The sequence below is a fragment of the Cervus elaphus genome, chromosome 23, assembly GCF_910594005.1.
Source record: "Cervus elaphus chromosome 23, mCerEla1.1, whole genome shotgun sequence".
Lineage (NCBI taxonomy): Eukaryota > Metazoa > Chordata > Mammalia > Artiodactyla > Cervidae > Cervus > Cervus elaphus.
Window position 1 is genome coordinate 25788414 of NC_057837.1, and position 20708 is coordinate 25809121.

At 40.9% G+C, this 20708-nt stretch overlaps 1 protein-coding gene across 1 annotated transcript in view; it reads left to right on the plus strand.

Moving 5' to 3' along the window:
• The first annotated feature begins 5645 nt into the window (after positions 1-5645).
• Positions 5646-20708, plus strand: part of GPR158 (G protein-coupled receptor 158) — a 290632-nt gene continuing 275569 nt past the window's right edge. Inside the window, exon 1 of the mRNA XM_043884892.1 lies at positions 5646-7381. Coding sequence (XP_043740827.1) covers positions 6489-7381 — 893 coding nt within the window. The 5' untranslated portion in view covers positions 5646-6488. The remainder of the gene's footprint in view (positions 7382-20708) is intronic.

Consider the following 20708-nt stretch of genomic DNA (forward strand, 5'->3'; position numbering starts at 1 on the left):
CCTGCCCCCAATCCCTCCCAGCATCAGGGTCTTTTCCAATGAGTCAACTCTTCGCAGTGGTATTAAACATGCACTTCACTGGCAATGCAAGAACAGTCCAAGTCATGACATCTCAGTGAAAAACAGAGATGACTCTGGAAAGGGAAGGAGTGTTGTTAGAAGTGATGCTGACAGGCAGCAAGAGTTTTAAGGGTAAACCGGAGGCAGATGAGAATAAACTGCTAAGTAAAAAACATAAACATCTTGAGTAAGCTTTCTAAGTTAGAAATAGAAAACTGCTGAGTTTTTTTTTTTTTTTTCCTGAGTAGATTTCAGGCATCTTTTCATCCCTTAATGTTGACTTTCTCCTTTTTCCATATAAAATGGATGGGGAAGTGTTACCAAAAGTGTTACCAAAAAGCAACAGATTATAATGGTGCAAAGCACTGCTCAGAGCAGTGGTTCTCAAAGTATGATCCTCGTGAGGCAGGAGATAGATGAGCCCCCACACAACCAGTCAGAGTTTGTTCTCTGTGGACCAATACTCCAAGAAGAAAACAGCAGGACAATTGAGAGAGGAGGCTGAGCCCTGCCCAGATAAATGAAAAGAGACCACATATTACTCACTCTCGAAGTCAGCAGACTTCGCTGACTACACATGCGCAGAAAGGCTCCTCGGAGATCAAAAGGGGAGTGATGCTAAGTGACGGTAAATACTCATAGGTCTCTTCGGTAGAATTCATCTTGGTCAAGAGATGTGTGCAGATACATGGAAGGATCTTGGAATATACCAAATATAGACTCTGAACCAGGCAAATCAAAATGATTGGCCAAAGGAAACCTGAAGAAACATCTCATAAAGGTAGTTGAAACTACCACAAGGGTGTGACTCTCTGAGTCTGCCCTTGTGTCTATCACCAGGTACTGCTCTCTTTTTTCCTCCTAATACTTTACTAGTTTCACTGCTTTCCATCTTTGTGGAATTCTTTTTCTGCAAAACTGAAGAGCCAGGGCCTTGTCACTGACCACTTGTCAAGTGGCTAGGATTTGGTGCTCTCACTGCCGTGATCCAACCTCAATCTCTCGCTGGGAGCTGAAGTCCTGCTTCAAGCCACTGTAGGCCAAGGCCACCCGGGATCACTTGAACCAGCAATATCAGCATCACCTGGGAATTTTTTCTCAGGCCCTATTCTAGACCTACTGAGTTAGCAGTGTGGGGGCTTAGGGCACTAATCTGTGCTGTGATGAAAGCTCTCCAGGTAAACCTAGTGGGTATCAACATTTGAGAACCACTGGTGTAGTGATTAAAGGTACGACATCTGGAGCCAGATGGCTGTATTTCTTAGGGCAATTCATTTGCTTGTTTCCTATCTGTAAAATGGTAGCTGTACCAAACTCACAGTGTGGTAATACAGACTACACGAGCTAAAACCTTAGAATAATGCTTGGCTACTGTAAGTGCTGTGTAAACATTTAGGTGATCATGACGATGATGATGATCCTCTTTATAGGTGTTATTTTCATTTTTTCCACCCACAGGCTATGTTTCACAATTTATACCACAGCTTTGTGTTTACCAGGAGATCTTCTCTCCTAATATATTAGAGTTATTATCCATGGCTCAAGGCAGTATTTCTCAGCATGTGCTCCGTGGACCATTTGCATCAAGATCACCTGTGGTGCTTATTAAAATGCAGATTTTTAACTTCTCCCCAAACCTAGAGTGATGATCAGAATTCTCTAGAGACAATTTTGCATCAAGAAATTTCAAAACCACTGCTCTTGGGTAACAAAGACTATGCTCTTCATTTTGCAGATGGGCACAGGAGACACAGGGCCAGCATATGCTCAGGGAAATCCAGAATCTCAGTAAGCCTGGGAATAAGAACTGGGTTTCTGATTTCATGTTATATCGACAGATTATGCTACTTCTTTGTGGCTTTATTTGCTTTATTAAGAATTTTATTTGGGTTGTTCCATTTTGTTTACTGAGACCTAGCATTATTGAACCTGAAAATAACATTATCTTATAAAGCTAGAACTATCAAGGATGATGAGTTCCTGGAAAATATACCTGGACCATTATCCATGACTCAGCTAAAACTGCTTCAGTTGTGGCTGTATCTAATACATCACTCTTGTGTTACAGATGAAGCAAAAGGGCTCAAAGAGGTTGAGAAAAATTGTCTAAAATCACATGACCAGATATCAGCAAAGTGGAAAGTAGAGCCAACTGCCAATCCAGTGTCCTCTCACCAAATCACACTGTCCTAGTTCTTGCTGATTTAAATGATTTAAAGCAGCACTTAAAATTTTAAGACAACTTTATACTGCTCGCATAAAATATGGTCTCAGCAGGTTTTTTTTTTACTTCTTTTATTTCATTTAAACATATGCTAATATCACATCTTCCTTTTAATAACAGTGATAAATTGATAATATCCTGACAACTAATAAGTCAAAGCTCCATTGTATATTGCTTTTTCATCAGTTCGAAATGGACTGTTCTAAAGCAATTAGATTGACTTTTCAAACTGTGATGAAATGGTTTGGGCTTTTTCACACTGGGCATACAGGTCATGCATACATTCTCTGTTTACAGTCAAGTTCCCACACAGTATTAATATGCATTTAGATAACTTAGCTCTTAATTTGAGGCCACATATGGTTATTAATCTCCCCTACAAATCATGTTCATGTAATTTGTGGTAGGACGGAGGTGCTATTCATACCAGGATCACTTGATTAACTTACAAAACAATTTTCTTTTTGTCTCCATTGTTTGTACTTTTTATATTATATACGGACTTCATCTTAATGCAGTCATCTTTTCCCATTTCTCTTTCCTGATAAGCTTCTTTTCATCATACCCTCAGCTGGTTCACTACTACCTACTACCTAGTTAATTACTCCTCATTTGTTATATCTCAGCTCAATTGTTACCTCCTCATAGAAGTCTTTTTTTCCCTTTATCTCTTTATATAAGAATATCCTTGGCCCCATATCCTTCACTCTTTATAAATTTACAGCATTTATTTCTTCATGGCACTTACCAAAATATGTAATTTAAAATTTTGCTTATTATCTCTCTCTAAATACACCTGACTGTGAGGTCCATGTGTCTATCATGCAGATGTTTGCCCCAGTACTAAGCACAATGCCTGATACACAGTAGAGACTCAGTCAACATTTGTTGAACGAGTATGTCTGTGAGTTGGTGTGGCATTCCACAGTCTGATTAGAGGGCTATGAGTTTGTGTTGTGTCTTGGTCCTTATAAAAGACCTCTTTTGGATGATCTGCTTCAGTGATGGATAACACAGACATAGGGTTGTCTACCTAGTCAGTTAGTCACTTTCACTCTAGACTTGTAAATGGAGCATACCTCCTAGACCATTTGGACCATAGCACCTTACTGTGAGTGAACCTAGGTTTTCTAGATCATTCTAGACCATAACATGCTATCTTCCAGAGCCTGTATTCTATGGTAGCCTCTGGCCACACGTGCTTATTGAGCACTTGAAATGTAGCTAGTATGAAGTGCCATATGCTGAGAGTGTAAAATACACATTGTATTCTGAGGATTTAGTACAAAACTGTAGACTACCTCATTAATAACTGCTATATTGCTTACTTATTGAAGTGAAATTTGGATATACTGGACTAAGCAAAATATATTATTACATTTTATTTCACCTTTTTCTTTTAAAATGTGCTACTGGAACATATAAGATAATATATGTTGATCTGTGACATGCATTATATTTCTATTGGATGGTGCTATTCTAAACCTAACTAGTTCACCTCTGTTGTTTGGCAATGTAGATGGAAAGTGATCCCCTAAAGGTTATGACAAAATTGCAGGTGCCTCTCAAAGCTTGCTCCAATCTTGTTAGACATGCACTAAGAGAAGGACTAGCACTCCTGGAAAGGGGCTCGGGTGCAGTTTTGGTACTCTCTCAATGTCCAAGCATGAGGCTCACATACAACTTATGTTCCAAGACACAGAAACTTTAAATATCTTGTTAGTTGCCATATATATTGCTTAAAATAATACTGGGACCAGAACCCAGGTCTTTCAATTACACGGAGTCACTGAATTACTTATAAAGGGACCTATTAATAAAGTTATACCTTCTTTTTCAAATGTAATACTAGCAAATTTTAAAGAATTGTTAATAAATTATATAGGTTTTATAAAAAATCAATGAGGAAATGACACTTCAGTCTTCAAACAAATAGAAAATCATATTGTATATTCTAATAAATTAAACAGAAAATCACATTATTATTGCCATAAGCCCTATATCAGAGGATTAAGCTGGATGACATTTATTTAGCAAAGGAATATACTTTGCAAAGCAAAATCAAAACAAGTCAGATATGAACATGAACTCTACTTGTGAATAAACACAAATCTAATAACCATTCTTTGCAAAGCTATAAAAGCTCTCTTGGGGACCCAACATTGCAGTTTAAAACACTGGTTGCTATGTCCTATTCCAAAAGCCATCACCACTGACACATCAGGCACACATGTCTTCTTAGAGAAGGAGACAGATTTAAAAATAATTAGCTTCCTCATCATGATCTTCTGGTTCATTCATTAGTTTAGCAATTAGCACCAGGCATCTGTGTATTCTAGGTGGTCAAGATACTACAGTGACCAATGCAGGCAAACTTTTGCTCTTTGGAGTTTAAAATTTCATCCTTCGATATTTTCTCAATAAGGTGAATGAAATGATAAAGCAAGTCTAAGCCATGTTATCTTAGAATGTCATAGGTAGCTTTTTTAAAGTTGGGAATTGAAAGGTTTTTGAGAATTTCTGTCTTGTGTCTTTCTCGGGAAATTTTAAAATGGAGGTGTATATGGAAGATGGAAGTGCATAAGACACTACATATCCAGTATTAAATAGTATTTTTGAATGAAAATGTCAGAAGACCCGGTTAAAGCTTCAAATAAAACAATTCGACTGTGTTAAGGGATTTTCAAATCATTTTTTTGGGGTTCTAGCATAGTTATTCTGCTCTTCTTTCTTCAATTGGGACATCCCAATCTATGGAGAATCAGATGTCTTAGTTCTTGCCTTCATTAATTTCAGGAACTCCCAGTCAGAATGGCTCTCCTTCCCACTCACCACAGACTGACTCATCCTCATTCTCTCACAGTCTGCGTCCTGCCCCTATCCTCGCCCTTTGGCACATTCTCTGTTTACATTTCCACAGGTTCCCCTTCATCCCTTTCAAGCAAACCTTCCTTAGATACGGCATTTTTTTTTTTTTTCCTTAAAGTTCAGCCAGTAGATGTCTCCGTTACTGCCGTACAGCCAAGACCTTGGCAAGTAGGGTTTAACAATTTCTTTAACCGACAACAAGGAGGAGGATTTGATCATTTGCCTAAAATGAGCAGATGCTCGGGAGGACACGTCTTCATCCTTCATCCCTCCCCTCCGATATATGTCACAAATGAAAACTACTTTCTCCCTCTTTTCCAGGCAAAAGAAAAGACTGATTTAACGAAGCATGCAAGACGCCAACACCCTCCTCCTCAGTACGTCCAAGTTTCCTTCTCTCTGAGCCACCCAAGCTCTGCTTCTCCCATTACTCCCGGCCACCCACCCCCAACCCTTCACGCTCTCGAGTCATCAGGGAACGCGAGTGGGTGAAAGGACTGCTGCAGCCCGCGCCGCTGCCTCCTCCGTGCCGCCTCGGGTTCAGCACTGGACAGCTCCCGCCCCAGACCAACAAATGGTACTCAGCTGATTGACAGAGGAGCCGACCAAACAGAGAACAAGACGAATTGAAGCCGCCCTTCAAGGGTTTGGTTGCGGCCAAGCTGCCTCTTTAAACCGGCTTTCCTCCCGAGAGTAGGGAGAGGCAGGAGTGTGGTTTGTGGCCAAACCTAAAGACTCCAATTAACCAGCTGCCTAGCCCTCTTGGCTCCGGAGAGACAAACGTCTTAAAAGAAACCCTCGCTCTCTGAGACTCGCCCCTGCGCTCGCGGCGCCGCTCTGCGCGCGCGAGCGCCGCGTCTCCGGGCGAAGCGAACGAGGAGGAGCCAGACCCAGGAGGCGGGAACGACCTGCCACGGGTGAGATGATGGAGCAGCGTCTTCGGCGGCCGCGGCGGCAGCAGCAGCAGCTCTTGAACACACCTCAATGAGAGCGGCGGTGGAAGGAAAGACGTAAGCAGGCTAACTATAGCTGCCGACTGCGAAAGGGGATGTAACCTGTTCGGTTCAAGGCTGCGAGGTGCGTAATCCTGAGGCGACCCATTGTGGAGCGGGAGCAGCCGGCGTTGCCACAGGTGATTTGATTTCCTGTGACGGTAGCTTAGTCAGCCGGGCATATTTCGGAACATCCCTATTTTAAAGTCCTTTTGGACTGATTGCCTGCTGGAGAAGGGGGAAGACCCCTAGTAAAAGTCTTACTGCTGACAGACTGACGACTACAATTTAAAAAGTGACTCCTCCCGTTACCTCCTCTCCGCTCTGCGAAGCAGATAGGAGCCATGGCTTACCCCTTCCTCTTCTGCGTTCTGCTCATTCATTTCGGATTGGGAGCTATTGGCGCCAGCCGCGAACCTCCAAGTCGGCCGGATTCACCTCGAGAGAGGACCCTGAGGGCGAAGCAGCACGCCCAGCAGTCGGCTCGAGCCTCTGCCTCAGACCCCTCTGCTCCCTGGAGCCGCTCCACCGACGGCACCATCTTGGCGCAGAAACTCGCCGAGGAGGTGCCCATGGACGTGGCCTCTTACCTCTACACCGGGGACTCCCACAAGCTGAAGCGAGCCAACTGCTCCAGCCGCTACGAGTTGGCGGGCCTGCCGGGGAAGTCGCCGGCCCTAGCCAGTTCCCATCCCTCATTGCACGGGGCGCTGGACACGCTGACACACGCCACCAACTTCCTCAACATGATGCTGCAGAGCAATAAGTCGCGGGAGCAGAACTTGCAGGACGACCTGGAGTGGTACCAAGCGCTGGTGCGGAGCCTCCTAGAGGGTGAGCCCAGCATCTCCCGGGCGGCCATCACCTTCAGCACCGAGTCGCTGTCCGCCCCGGCCCCGCAGGTCTTCCTCCAGGCCACGCGCGAGGAGAGTCGCATCCTGCTCCAGGACCTGTCCTCCTCAGCACACCACCTGGCCAACGCCACGCTGGAGACCGAGTGGTTCCACGGCCTCCGGCGCAAGTGGAGGACTCACTTACACCGTCGTGGCTCCAACCAGGGGCCCCGGGGCCTGGGCCACAGCTGGCGGCGCAGGGACGGACTGAGCGGGGACAAGAGCCACGTCAAGTGGTCTCCGCCGTATCTGGAGTGCGAGAATGGCAGTTACAAGCCTGGGTGGTTGGTCACTCTCTCCGCTGCTTTCTACGGGCTGCAGCCTAACCTGGTCCCGGAATTCAGGTAGGGAGGGGAAAAAAGACAAAACCTTCCTTCCGGTTTTGCGGGTGACTGTGAGTGTGGAGAAAGAACACTTGGCTGTGACCCTTACGCCTCCCACCGTCAAAGCCCAGACCCGGGCTGAGGGACACCCCACGCAGCCGCAAATGCTTAGGGATAAGAAGCGCCCCGCGTTTGTCAGCTTCAGACGCTCAGCGAAAGCTTTTCTCTCAAATCAGTTTCCCTGCAAGGAGAGATGCCCTGTTTCTCTCTAACCCTCGGGAGAGCAGGGAGGGGAGTTCCCCGTCAGGGATGATGCACAGAAACCTGGAGGGCTCAGGGCATGCTAGCCAGGCACAGACTGGTGAACATCTGATGAGAGTAGAGAAGGGAGCAGGAAGAGTTCGTTTTTTCCTGCAACTTCGGGATAGCCTCCTCCTGCTTCCTCCTACGTGTGCAGTTTGGGGCGTCAGTCTGCTGTTAGTCAGTTACCAGAGCGCATGATGAAAACAGTCAATCCCGCCGGCAGTGCTGTACCCTCAGCAGTGAGTCAGTTTCAGCAGCATAGCTGTCTCCCAGATCCAGACTTTGCAATTTGCTCTGTGTACTCCTTCCACTCATTTCCCTCCGTCCCCCAGTCCATCTCCCATTCCCTGGTCCGCTCTTTCTCTTGTTTTCTGTGTTTAGGCACACCTAAGGGTTCTCTGGCTCTTCAGGTGCACATCCTTTATAAATGAACCTGATTGAATTAGCCTAGGAAGGGAGGGATCAGTTCTCATTGAATTCAGTCAGGGAGCTCAGAGACTTAATAGTTCTGTAGTTCCTGCATTTGTGGGAAAATGAGAATGTGCAAATTAGCAGGGGGTAATTTGTGCCCTGGAATGTGCCTGATCTTTGGTGTGAAGAACTTTTAGAAGTAGCCCTTAAGAGAGGACATGAGGAACAGAAAGGAAAGAATAGAAACTCCAAAGAGGGCCTGGGAGAGGGCCATAGATTAACTGGGACCTTTCCCCATTCCCAATGGGAAGAAGGTTTTGGGGGTAAAGGCTGCTTCTGTACTTTTTGGGAAACTGGGCAAAAGTGAGGCATCTGTATGAGTTTTAATGCCCTGCTGGCACATAAAAGAATGATAACCTGGTGAAAGATACCAGGGGAAGTACTGGGTGGGTGAATGGGAGAAGTCAGAACACTTATTTGTCTTGGCACTGTCATTTACTGCTGAATGGCCTCAAGAAATCTGCTTAATCTCTCTGCCCTCAGCTACTTATTTATCAAGTAAGGAAGGTAAACTAGAGATAGATAGTCTCTAGGGAGACACCCAGTTATAAAATTCTGTAGCTGTTAATGCTGGCAACACTCAAGATTACATGAATGAAAAATAACCCCTTTTCTCTGATATTGTATGACCATATTAAATGTTTTTTTGTTTGTTTCTCTCTTTCAAGGATCTTGTCTTAAACCAGCATAACTCTTTCTTACTTTAAGGATAATCTTATTTCCTCCTAATTTCTGCAGGATCCTATTAGTCAGAGCTGATCCCAGGTTTGAGTATTTGACATATTGCTTGCTCAGAAGAGGAAAGATCAGCAGATGCCATTCACTGCCAAAAAACTGCTTTCAGCCTTCACATAAGCCTTTTCAGGGAGTCCCAGCTCCCAGGATTGAAAGATCCATCTATGTATCCATGTATCTATCTATATTATCCATCCATCCACCCATCTTACTAATATATACTTTATACTAGGCTCTGTGCTCTGCTTTGCATGTATTATCTTGATTAATCCTCACAACAACCCTCTGAGTTAGGTTTTATTAGTTTCCCGATTTTACAAAAACAGAACCTGAAGCTTCTTTCCTAAGATCATGCAGCAGTTAAACAGTAGCAGAGGCAGGATTTGAGCTCATTTCATACTTTTAATCACTATGTTAAACTCTGTTTCATGAAGGTGTCCTAGGAGTGCTACGTATATTGTAGCTGATGCATAAAAATATATGTATTTTCAAGGATCAGATGTGGGACTGGGGATGAGTCCATTTATTCTCAGAACTGTTTCTCATAAGGCTCAGAAAGCATACGTTGTCTAAATGAACTTAGGCCTTTCTGCCAGTCAAGATAAAAGGCTGAGGACACAAGGGGTCTGAGGTCGTGAGGGTTCACATGACCCTACCCGAGTTTTTGGACTATGTTCAGAAAATAGTTTCTTTCCTCTTTAAGTGCCTTCAGAGTCACTGATGGTGTTCTTCAGCCAAGGCACAAAGCCAGGCCATTTAGTGTCTGGCTCTCTACAGAATCTGGCTCCTCCTAGCAGCATGCATGAAGAGCAGAGTAAGTGCTCTCCTGTGAGTACTTTTGCCACATGTCCTGTGCCACTCAGGTACAGCTTATAGAAACTGGAAGAAATCTTGGAGATCAGATGGTCCCTCCCGTTTCATAAAGAAACAGATAAGAAAGGTGAAGGAACTTGTCCAAAAATCACACATCAAGTTTTTAACAACAGCAGAAACAGGATCTAGGCCTTCTTGCCTCTGGTTCACACTATGCTAGTTATATATGTATATGTATGCCTAAAGTATGTATGCCAGAGAGGTCCATATACTTTAGGCATACATATACATATATAGCAAGCATAGTGTGAACCAGAGGGACCTCTCTGGACTTCTGCACACAACTTATATTGAGGAACATAGTTTACTCTCTGTCACTTTTAGAACCAAAAATTTAGCCCATATAACACAGCTCTTGATTTAAAAAAGTTACAGTATTTCAAACATTTGAGAAAATTTCAATGGGCCTTTTCTGTCTCTTAATACTAATAAAAGGCACAAGTTTTTGATGCTATTGATGTTTTATCATCTAAGATGTGTATTCTAAAATTTTATACATGAATAACACTGTACAGGTATAGTAATAGGGTAGACACCAAATGAATTTTTGGGAGACCATGACTGGGAGCTCTAATCATTATTTTAAATATATTTTGAACCTATAGAGTGTTATTGGGTTGGCCAAACTGTTCATTCGGGGTTTTCCATACAATGTTAACAAACTTTTTGGCCAACCCAATATGTGTAAAATGCTTTCTCTATAGTAACAACAACAAAAAAAGACTGATAATGCTTTCCTCAAGGAAGAAAAGAGGAGGAGAAACTTTGCAGTTAAGGTTTTCATTTAATTTCAGTTAATATTTCCCCAGGTCTTGCTTTTGAGACTCAAGCATTTAAATTATACATTATTTATAGAGAATGTAAATCTGAAACATGAAATTCAAAAGCACTGTGGAGAACATGGTCAACTACCTTCTTACATTAATGCCTGTCACTGTAAAACATCTCTCAGAATAAATTTTATTCCCCTCTGCTTCAGAATGACACAAATTTCTTAAATTGTAAGGTCTAGCATAAGACTCACATGGGAAGAGAAGTTTATTGCTCTTCCTTTTCTCTTCCCCACAAAATGACATTAGTTGCTTTACCTAAATGGCTCTTGAGTCTATCGTTATAGGCTTATAGTATCAACACTTAAGTTCTCATCTTCTATCGCAGCAAAAAAAAAGAAAAAAAGAAAAAGGAGTAACAACTTAAGATATACCCTAAATTGTATTTATTTATCACATAGGTTTGTGATGTCATTGTAGAGTTTTCTTTAAAGTTAAGTCCTTTGGTTTTGTGTAGTAATTTTTCCGTGTGGAACTTAAAGTACTATGGAGTTGGATCCCAAATCTTTGAGATCACAGAAACATTGCCAAGGATGAATAAAAGGTACCTAGTGTTGGCTGAATTTAAATTAAGGTAAAGGAAGCTTTGGGAATTAATTCATACTTGATGAGTTGTAAGGGATTTTGGAATTCATTTGATTTTTTTCCCCTCTTCTCATGGTACAATGGAGGAAACAGACCCAAAGGGCTAAAGGAATTTGTTAAGAGTGGTACAGCTCTTTAAGGGTGAGTTAGAATGAGTGGGAACCAATATATCAAGCATCTACTATGGATCAGATGCTTTATAAATGTCCTACTGCATTTAATTCTTAATATTCTCAGGTAGGCTTCCCTGATGGCTCAGAGGTAAAGAGTCCGCCTACCAATGAAGGAGATGCAGGTTCAGTCTGTGGCTGAGGAAAATCCCCTGGACAAGGAAATGGTATTTCTGCCTGGGAAATTCCATGGAGAGAGCCACCCTGTTGGGCTACAGTCCATGGAGTTACAAAGAGTGGGACATAACTTAGTGACTAAACAACAATATTCTTGTAGTTACAACTCCAGAAAAGCTGACCAACTTGCCCAAGTCAGCCAGTTAGTAAATTAAAGAGGTTAAATCAAACTTGGATCTATCTAGCTATGAGGCTTGTATTGTCTTTCTTCTACTCTAGGCTCCTGAGCACCGATTTTCAAGCTTTCAACTTGCTGTTAAAAACATGATATTGACTTGAAGTAATTAATGTATTTGGCCAAAGACATGAGAGACACTTGTTCTTTTTGGCCAATTGTATAATCAAGTATGTTGCATAGAGAGAAGAGTATTAGACTTGAGTGAGAACTTTGCCTCAAGTCCCAGCTTTGTCTCAGACTGGCTGAATTACCTGTCTGGAAATCAGTTTCTGCACAACTAAGTGTGGAAACAGACTTGATGACATCCGTATACCTTTGTAACTCCTTATCCTGTGTAACTCCTTATCCTGTGAATTTTGAAACTTCCTATCCAATGGGTAACAAGGAGGCTTTGAAAAAAAGGTTCATACACATAAATGCAGTACCCTGTGGAAATGATGATTGATGGGGGAGTAGCATGCAGAGGAAGAGGACACCAAGTGAATGTTAGATCTGAATTTTTCCACAATAGTGTGGAAATGCTATTTGAACATTGTTGTCACTGAGTCACTGACTCCTGAGGGGTTACTTTACTTTTTCTCCTTCACAAACGTATGCTCACACAGCTTCATCAGAGATTCTGGTACAGATCTCTGCTTGGAACAAAAGAGGGCAAGAGAAAACACCATCTTGCTCTAGGCCACACATATCCTGTCTCTCTTGTGGGTTCTGGTGGTGGTGAAGAGGGTTACCTACAGAACAGCACAGAGATGTCTACCTGAGTAGTAGATCAAAGAGTTTTTAGATGAACTTCTGTTATTAAGGTTTTTGAGTTTCAGTCTTTAAACTGTGAATAGTGAAGTGTATCTCCTTTGGGATTCTGTGAAGACTAAATGAAGAACTGTCATCCCACAGGAAGTTCAGTAAACATTTTGTATCAAAGCTTCTGTCTTCCTAAATACTGTCCTCAGCTGAACACTTTCTTATTTTAGGTGTATTAAACTCACATGATTTATAGTAATTTATAATTATATAATGGTTTAGTTTCATTCCTAATTATTGTGAAGGCTTGTAATTACAGTGGATTATGGTGGAAATACTGACCTTGGAGACAGAAGATGTTGGCTCCAGGAAAGGACCACATCCTTGACTATTGTATTACCAAGGGCAGCAGCTGTCTTTTCTTTTTTTAATTTTTATTGTAGTTGATTTACAATGTTGTGTTAGTGTACAGCAAAGTGAACCAGTTATACACATATATACATCTAGTCTCTCTTCGATTCTTTTCCCATATATACCATTACTGAGTACTGAGTGAGCTCCCTGTGCTATACTGTAGTCCTTATTAGTTATCAGCAGTTGCCTTTCTAATTTATTCTTCTTCTATAAATTAAATGGGGCTGTACTTGGTGACTCATTGGGTTCCTTATAATCTAGAGATCTACGATTATGTATATAAATTAAATATGTCACTTTAACTCTTGAAGTTTTGATTGTAATACTGAAACCAGTCATTGTATGCATATTTAAATGCAGATCATGTTCACATATGTTCAGTGTTTGACTTTATCATGGTGATTTGCTAATAGGATATTTAAAGAAAGCCCTCTCATTGTACACTGCATTAAATATATATATGCTAAGGGAAATGAGAATTCCATTCAAAATAAGAATAAATATGATCTGAGTTTCTAGATGTTGAAAGAGCCCCTGAAATTTACTTAAAGTCAATAAGAAGCTGTTGCACAGATTTCTAAACCAAGGGCCTCAGTATATGGGGGTAATTTCTCTCCAAATAATCAGTGTTGAGGCATCCTGAAACTCCTTACTTACTTTTAAAAACAACCTGTGTTTGATTTTCCCTTTGTAGTTGGTGTTAAAACTTCAAAGAAGGCTATTTAGTGTCCTATAGCATTATCATGCCACGTTTTAGCACACACCTGTGGAAGGAGAAATGGGATTTCCAAGACTTAAATAAATGACAAGAGTTTAGGCCTACCCTCTGGGAAGAGAACTAATGCCCTCACAAGACTGATTTTACAGCCTCAAATGCTAGATAGGTCAAATTTTACTTTCAACTTCATGAAAGCATCAGTTTGTTGATCACCATTCAGGGTTTTAAGCCTACCCTTTTCTAACATGCACTGTTTTATGATTATACTGTAATGCACTGGGATGTCAAGAAGTACATTGTTGGTGTTATTTTGTACTTGGTTGGTACAGAAGAATTAGGCCCTTGTTTGTTTACTCTCTTCAGTTCTGGATTGATGTTCACAGAGTTATTTAAACACAATTACTAAAATCAGTTCAGTTCAGTACAGTCGCTCAGTTGGGTCCAACTCTTTGCAACCCCATGCACTGCAGCACGCCAGGGTTCCCTGTCCATCACCAACTCCCAAAGCTTGCTCAAACTCATGTCCTTGTGTCGGTGATGCCATCCAACCTCATCCTCTGTTGTCCCCTTCTCCTCTCGCCTTCAATCTTTCCCAGCACCAGGGTCTTTTCAAATGAGTCAGTTCTTCGCATCAGTTAGTATTGGAGAAACTCCAAAGTATTGGAGTTTCTGCTTCAGCATTAGTCCTTCCAATGAATATTCAGGACTAATTTCCTTTAGGATGGACTGGTTGGATCTCCTTGCAGACCAAGGGACTCTCAAGAGTCTTCTTCAACACCACAGTTCAAAAGCATCAATTATTCTGTGCTCACCTTTCCTTATAGTCCAACTCTCACATCCATACATGACTACTAGAAAAACCATACCTTTGACTAGATGGACCTTTGTTGGCAAAGTGATGTCTCTGCTTTTTAATATGCTGTCTAGGTTGATCATAGCTTTTCTTCCAAGGAGGAAGCGTCTTTTAGTTTCATGGCTGCAGTCACCATCTGCAGTGATTTTGGAGTCCCCAAAAATAAAGTCTGTCACTGTTTCCATTGTTTCCCCATTTATCTGCCATGAAGTGATGGGACCAGATGCCATGATCTTAGTTTTCTGAATGCTGAGGTTTAAGCCAACTTTTTCACTCTCCTCTTTCACTTTCATCAAGAGGCTCTTCAGTTCTTCTTTGCTTTCTTCCATAAGGGTGGTGTCATCTGCATATCTGAGCTTATTGATATTTCTCCTGGCAATCTTAATTCCAGCTTGTGCTTCATTCAGCCCAGCATTTCTCATGATGTACTCTGCATAGCAGTTAAATAAGCAAGGTGACAATATACAACCTTGCTGTACTCCTTTCCTGATTTGGAACCAGTCTGTTGTTCCATGTCCAGTTCTAACTGTTGCTTCTTGACTGGCATACAAATTTCTCAAGAGGCAGGTCAAGTGGTCTGGTATTCCTTTCTTTTGAAGAATTTTCCACAGTTTGTTGTGATCCACACAGTCAAAGGTTTTGGTGTAGTCCATAAAGCAAAAGTAGATGTTTTTCTGGAACTCTCTTGCTTTTTCAATGATCCAGCAGATGTCGGCAATTTGATCTCTGGTTCCTCTGCCTTTTCTAAAACCAGTTTGAACATCTGGAAGTTCATGGTTCACGTAGTGATGAAGCCTGGCTTGGAGAATTTTGAGCATTACTTTGCTAGCGTGTGAGATGAGTGCAATTGTGTGGTAGTTTGAACATTCTTTGGCATTGCCTTTCTTTGGGATTGACATGAAAACTGACCTTTTCCAGTCCTGTGGCCACTGCTAAGATTTCCAGATTTGCTGGCATATTGAGTGCAGCACTTTCACAGCATCATCTTTTAGGATTTGAAAGAGCTCAACTGGAATTCCATCACCTCCACTAGCTTTGTTCAGAGTGATGCTTCCTAAAGCCCACTTGACTTTGCATTCCAGGATGTCTGGCTCTAGGTGAGTGATCACACAATCGTGGTTATCTTGGTCATGGAGATCTTTTTGTATAGTTCTTATGAGTATTGTTGCCACCTCTTCTTAATATCTTCTTCTTCTGTTAGGTCCATACCATTTCTGTCCTTTATTGTGCTCATCTTTGCATGAAGTGTTCCCTTGGTATCTCTAATTTTCTTAAAGCGATCTCTAGTCTTTCCCATTCTATTATTTTCCTCTATTTCTTTGCATTGATCACTGACAAAGGTTTTCTTAATCTCTGTGTTCTCTGGAACTCTGCATTCAAAGGGGTATATCTTTTCTTTTCTCCTTTGCCTTTCACTTCTTTTTTCTCAGCTATTTGTAAAACCTCCTCAAACAACCATTTTGCCTTTTTGCATTTCTTTTTCTTGGGGATGGTCTTGATCCCTGCCACCTGTACGATGTCACGAACCTCTATCCATAGTTCTTCAGGCACTCTATCAGATCTAATTCCTTGAATCTATTTGTCACTTCCACTGTATAATCGTAAGGGATTTTATTTAGGTCATACCTGAATGGTCTATTGATTTCCCCTACTTTCTTCATTTTAAGTCTGAATTTGGCAATAAGGAGTTCATGATCTGAGCCACAGTTAGCCCTTGGTCTTGTTTTTGCTGACTGTATAGAGCTTCTCCATCTTTGGCTGCAAAGAATATAATTAGTCTGATTTCGGTATTGACCATCTGGTGATGTCCATGTGTAGAGTCTTCTCTTGTGTTTTTGGAAGAGGGTGTTTGCTATGACCAGTGCAATCTCTTGTCAAAACTCTGTTAGCTTTTGACTGGCTTCGTTTTGTACCCTAAGGCCAAGTTTGCCTGTTACTCCAGGTATGTCTTGTCTTCCTTCCTACTTTTGCATTCCAGTGCCCTATAATGAAGAGGGCATCTTTTTTGGGTGTTAGTTCTAGAAGGTCTTGTAGGTCTTCACAGAACTATTCAACTTCAGCTTCTTCAGCATTACTGGTCAGGGCATAGACTTGGATTATTGTGCTATTGAATGGTTTGCCTTGGAAAGGAACAGAGATCATTCTGTCATTTTTGAGATTGCATCCAAGTCCTGCATTTCAGACTCTTTTGTAGATTATGATAGCTACTCCATTTCTTCTAAGGGATTCTTGCCCACAGAAGTAGAAATAATGGTCATCTGAATTAAATTCACCTATTGCAGTCCATTTTAGTTCACTGATTCCTAAAATGTCAATGTCCACTCTTGCTATCTCCTGTTTGACCACTTCCAATTTGCCTTGATTCATGGACCTAACATTCCAGGTTCCTATGCAATATTGCTCTTTACAGCCATCTTTACAGCTCTTTACAGCCATGGACTTTACTTCCATCACCAGTCACATCCACAACTGGGTGCTCGTTTTGCTTTGGCTCTGTCTCTTCATTCTTTCTGGAGTTATTTCTCCACTGATCTCCAGTGGCATATTGGGCACCTACTGACCTGAGGAGCTCATCTTTCAGTCATACCTTTTTGCCTTTCATACTGTTCATGGGGTTCTCAAGGCAAGAATACTGAAGTGGTTTGCCATTCCCTTCTCCAGTGGACCACATTTTGTCAGAACTCTCCACCATGACCCGTCCATCTTGGGCAGCCCTACATGGCATGGCTCATAGTTTCACTGAGCTGGACAAGGCTGTGGTCCTATTCCTCTGCCATCTTAAGTAACCATAATTACTAAAACAATACATTGGAATTTTGATAGCTTTGGCAGCCTGATGGCCACTACGTGCAAACAGGCAGTTCACTGATCTTGGGGAGACTTGCAGAGATGCTTGGGAGACTTGCAGAGATGCTTGGGAGACTGTGCAGCTAATAGCATCATTAGGCCCTTGCCCAGCACAGCTATGGCATATACATTGGCTTGTTTTGCTGGTCTTTTAGCCTTCAATATTATTTTTCAGCTTTTAGCAAGAATCCTTTTCTAGGTGTAATTTCTACTTTGACTGTGCAGTTACTCATCTGGGCAGTCTTTCTTCCTAACATTGACCAATGAAAAGATTTAGGTGGATAGGCTGTTCTATAAAATACCTCCTTAGTTTAGGAAAAATTAATGTTCTTGACCAAAAGTCTTTCTCAAGTACCCCCTTGCCCAGCCCACCCCATTTTCTACAACACTGAACTTAATATAGGAACCATGACTGACCAAAGGATGTTACACCGCCTCAAAGCAATCACAAGGTTCGTTTAGTTTTATTACCTTCATTATAGGTAGAATTTAGAGAAAACAGAGATTAGCTTAAATGTGATTTGACCCCAAGATCATTTTTCCCCAAAATTCCTATTTCCTTTTAATTAAAGAAGGCAGTCTCTATTACAGTTAATTGATACTTATAATTAATCGATATCCAGTTAATTTTTATTATAATATCTGTTATAACTTTACCCCATTTATATCTAGAAGTCTTGTTCAATTAGCAAAGTTCCCAGTTTGCTTAAAACCTAAAAGGGAACTTAGAATTCTGTAAGATTTTAGTTTACTTTCTTACCCTAGTTTTCTCACCATTTATGTGTTTTATCTATTGTGTATATGTCTTATTGCATTATTGTGGAAAGATTTCTAAAGCTAACACAACACATGGCTTTTCTCTCAGAAAGAGGAAAAGGAACTGTAGCATAATGTATTTTTGTCAAGTCTAAGATGTACCTTTTCCACATTCTGATGTCACTCAAATTGAGATGTGTCTTATTATTGAGGGCATGGGCATGTCATTTTCCATTGACAGAAACTTTCTTTTAGTGGTACAGAATGCAATAATGCATCTTACGATTAATGGCATCTTATATTTGATGAACTTGGATATTAGAAAATGGGAAATTAAACTCCATGGTCTCTCCAACTACAAAGTTCTCTTATTATCTATAAGTTATTAAGATACAGCAAAATATGCCTATGAAGAAACAAAAAAAACCTAGACCTTACTTCTGCATATCAATTAGATTGCTATTTGTCTTCATAATTTTGTTAAACAAGACAAGCTATACTAAAACATGTAATATATGTGAAATATACAAAACAAGGGGCCAGAAGCTGCAGAGACTTTTATTTTCAGAATAGGTATGGTAAGGATTATCAAAATCTTTCCTACACCATCTGGCAAGTATTTCACTCATACTGTGGGGAAATGCCTAGGACAGCGAGAATAAAAAGCCACTTGTAAACTGAGAATGGATCTGTCTTTTCATTCTAAAGTGCTTAGAGGTTTCAGGGTGGAAAGAAAAACTTTGTGGTATAGCCATATAACCAGCTTGGTTAAAGAGATTTAAATGGAATTATGGAGGTGTGTGTTTTTTCTCTTCCTGTTCTAATCAGTTGCATAGAATGGAATGAAGAATTTGGCTTTCCCCCTCTTTGAAGCATTAGACTACTATGTAGAGCATGGTTTCTCAGCCTCAGAACTATTGACACCTGGGGCCAGATAATCCTTCGTTGTAGGGGTTGTCTTGTTCAGCTGTATCCCGACTCTACCCACAAGATGCCAGTAGCAACCTCCCTGCCCAGTGTGACAGTCAAAAATGTCTACAAACATTGCCAAGTCTTATGCTAAGGGGTAAAAATGCCTCTGGCTGAAAGTTGCTGGTGTAGAGAGAACACATATAAAAATGCTATTTTATGGCTATCCTTATTTCAGGAGTTCTATATGTATTTGTGTGTGTCTGTGCATGTATGAGTTTGTCAGATCACATTTCTATTTGTTTGGAACATAACATCATTGCATATATAGAAAACAGTATGACTAAGAAATGGAAAATTTTGATGAATCAATGGAGTATTAATTTATATTTAAATATCATTAAGGCTCAAAAAGAACATCTGGCCAAATTATCTGCAGATTTTGTTGCTAAGCATGGTTTTGCTACTTATATAGTTAAATGTCTTATGTTTGAGATTTCTCATTAAAGGATGCATTTTGAAAAGAAAATATGTGTGTGTGTGTATGTGTATGAATCTGGGGGGACCAAGAGAGAGAGAAAAAGTAGGGGATGGAGAGGAGTGGGGACATGGAACAAATGGAGATGAAGGAAACGATGAAAAACAATTAACAATCTATGATGCTGTGGAACAGTGTTTTACTTTATCATGAAGCTCTGTTTATAACAGAGCACTTTCACAGTTCTGATAAAATTGAATTATTCTTTTCTAGCAAGTAGTGAGAAATCAAATTCCAGAAGATTTAATCATTATAAAGAAAGGTTGATTGTGCTTGCATTTCAGAGCTTTATCTCAAGAAGTCAAAGCTATAATCAGGCTGATGCAGAGCTTATCCCATTAAAAGAATATCAATAGCTTACAACATATATATTTTAAATGCTCTGTTTTTTTTTTTTTTTTAATGATTTTTTTGTTTGGTTTCTGGCTGCATTGCATGGTTTGCAGAATCTTAGTGTTCCAATCAGGGAGTGAATCCAGGCACTCTGCAGTGGAAGCTTGGAGCCCTAAAACTGGACCACCAAGGAATTCCCTAAAATGCTCTTTTCTGCTTTAACTTTACTGATTCAACTAGAGTTGAATTTGAAATTATTATAAATGAAATTTCCTAGAATAATAAGTGACATATAGACATTATATAAGATGGTAACATGTTTAAAGATGCAGTTTTTAACATTATTAATGTCTAGACCTGATGCTGGGAGACACTGAGGGCAGGAGAAGGGGGTGACAGAGGATGAAGTGTGGATGACATCACATCCATGATTCAAAGGACATGTGTTTGAGCAAACTCCGAGAGATAGCGAAGGACAGGGAAGTCAGACCTGTTGCAAAGAACTGGACACAACTTAGCGGCTGAACACCACCACCACCTAGAATCTTATCAAAAGAGACCTTAAAAAATAACAATGACCACATGATAGAAAAGAATGTTTAGGCTTCACCGTGCAAAGTACTGGCGTGCAAACTGATGCATGGCTACTTCCTCCTGTGGTATCAATAAACGTGTAATACATGTGAGCGGCAGGGGCAAGGAATGAGCAGATGGCAGCTGTATATTGGGCTGATTACAGAGGAATGACAATGAATGATGTGAATGTTAAGAGATGAGTCCAAGGCTCATGAAAAGAAAGATGAACATTATTATTTTTCTGGATAAGGCAAAATTTTGAGAAAGTTTTTCAGGTACTGACCTAAAAATTAGTTTTGTGGGAAGGCTCTCATAATACAGCCCCTCTGAAAGTTATTTAG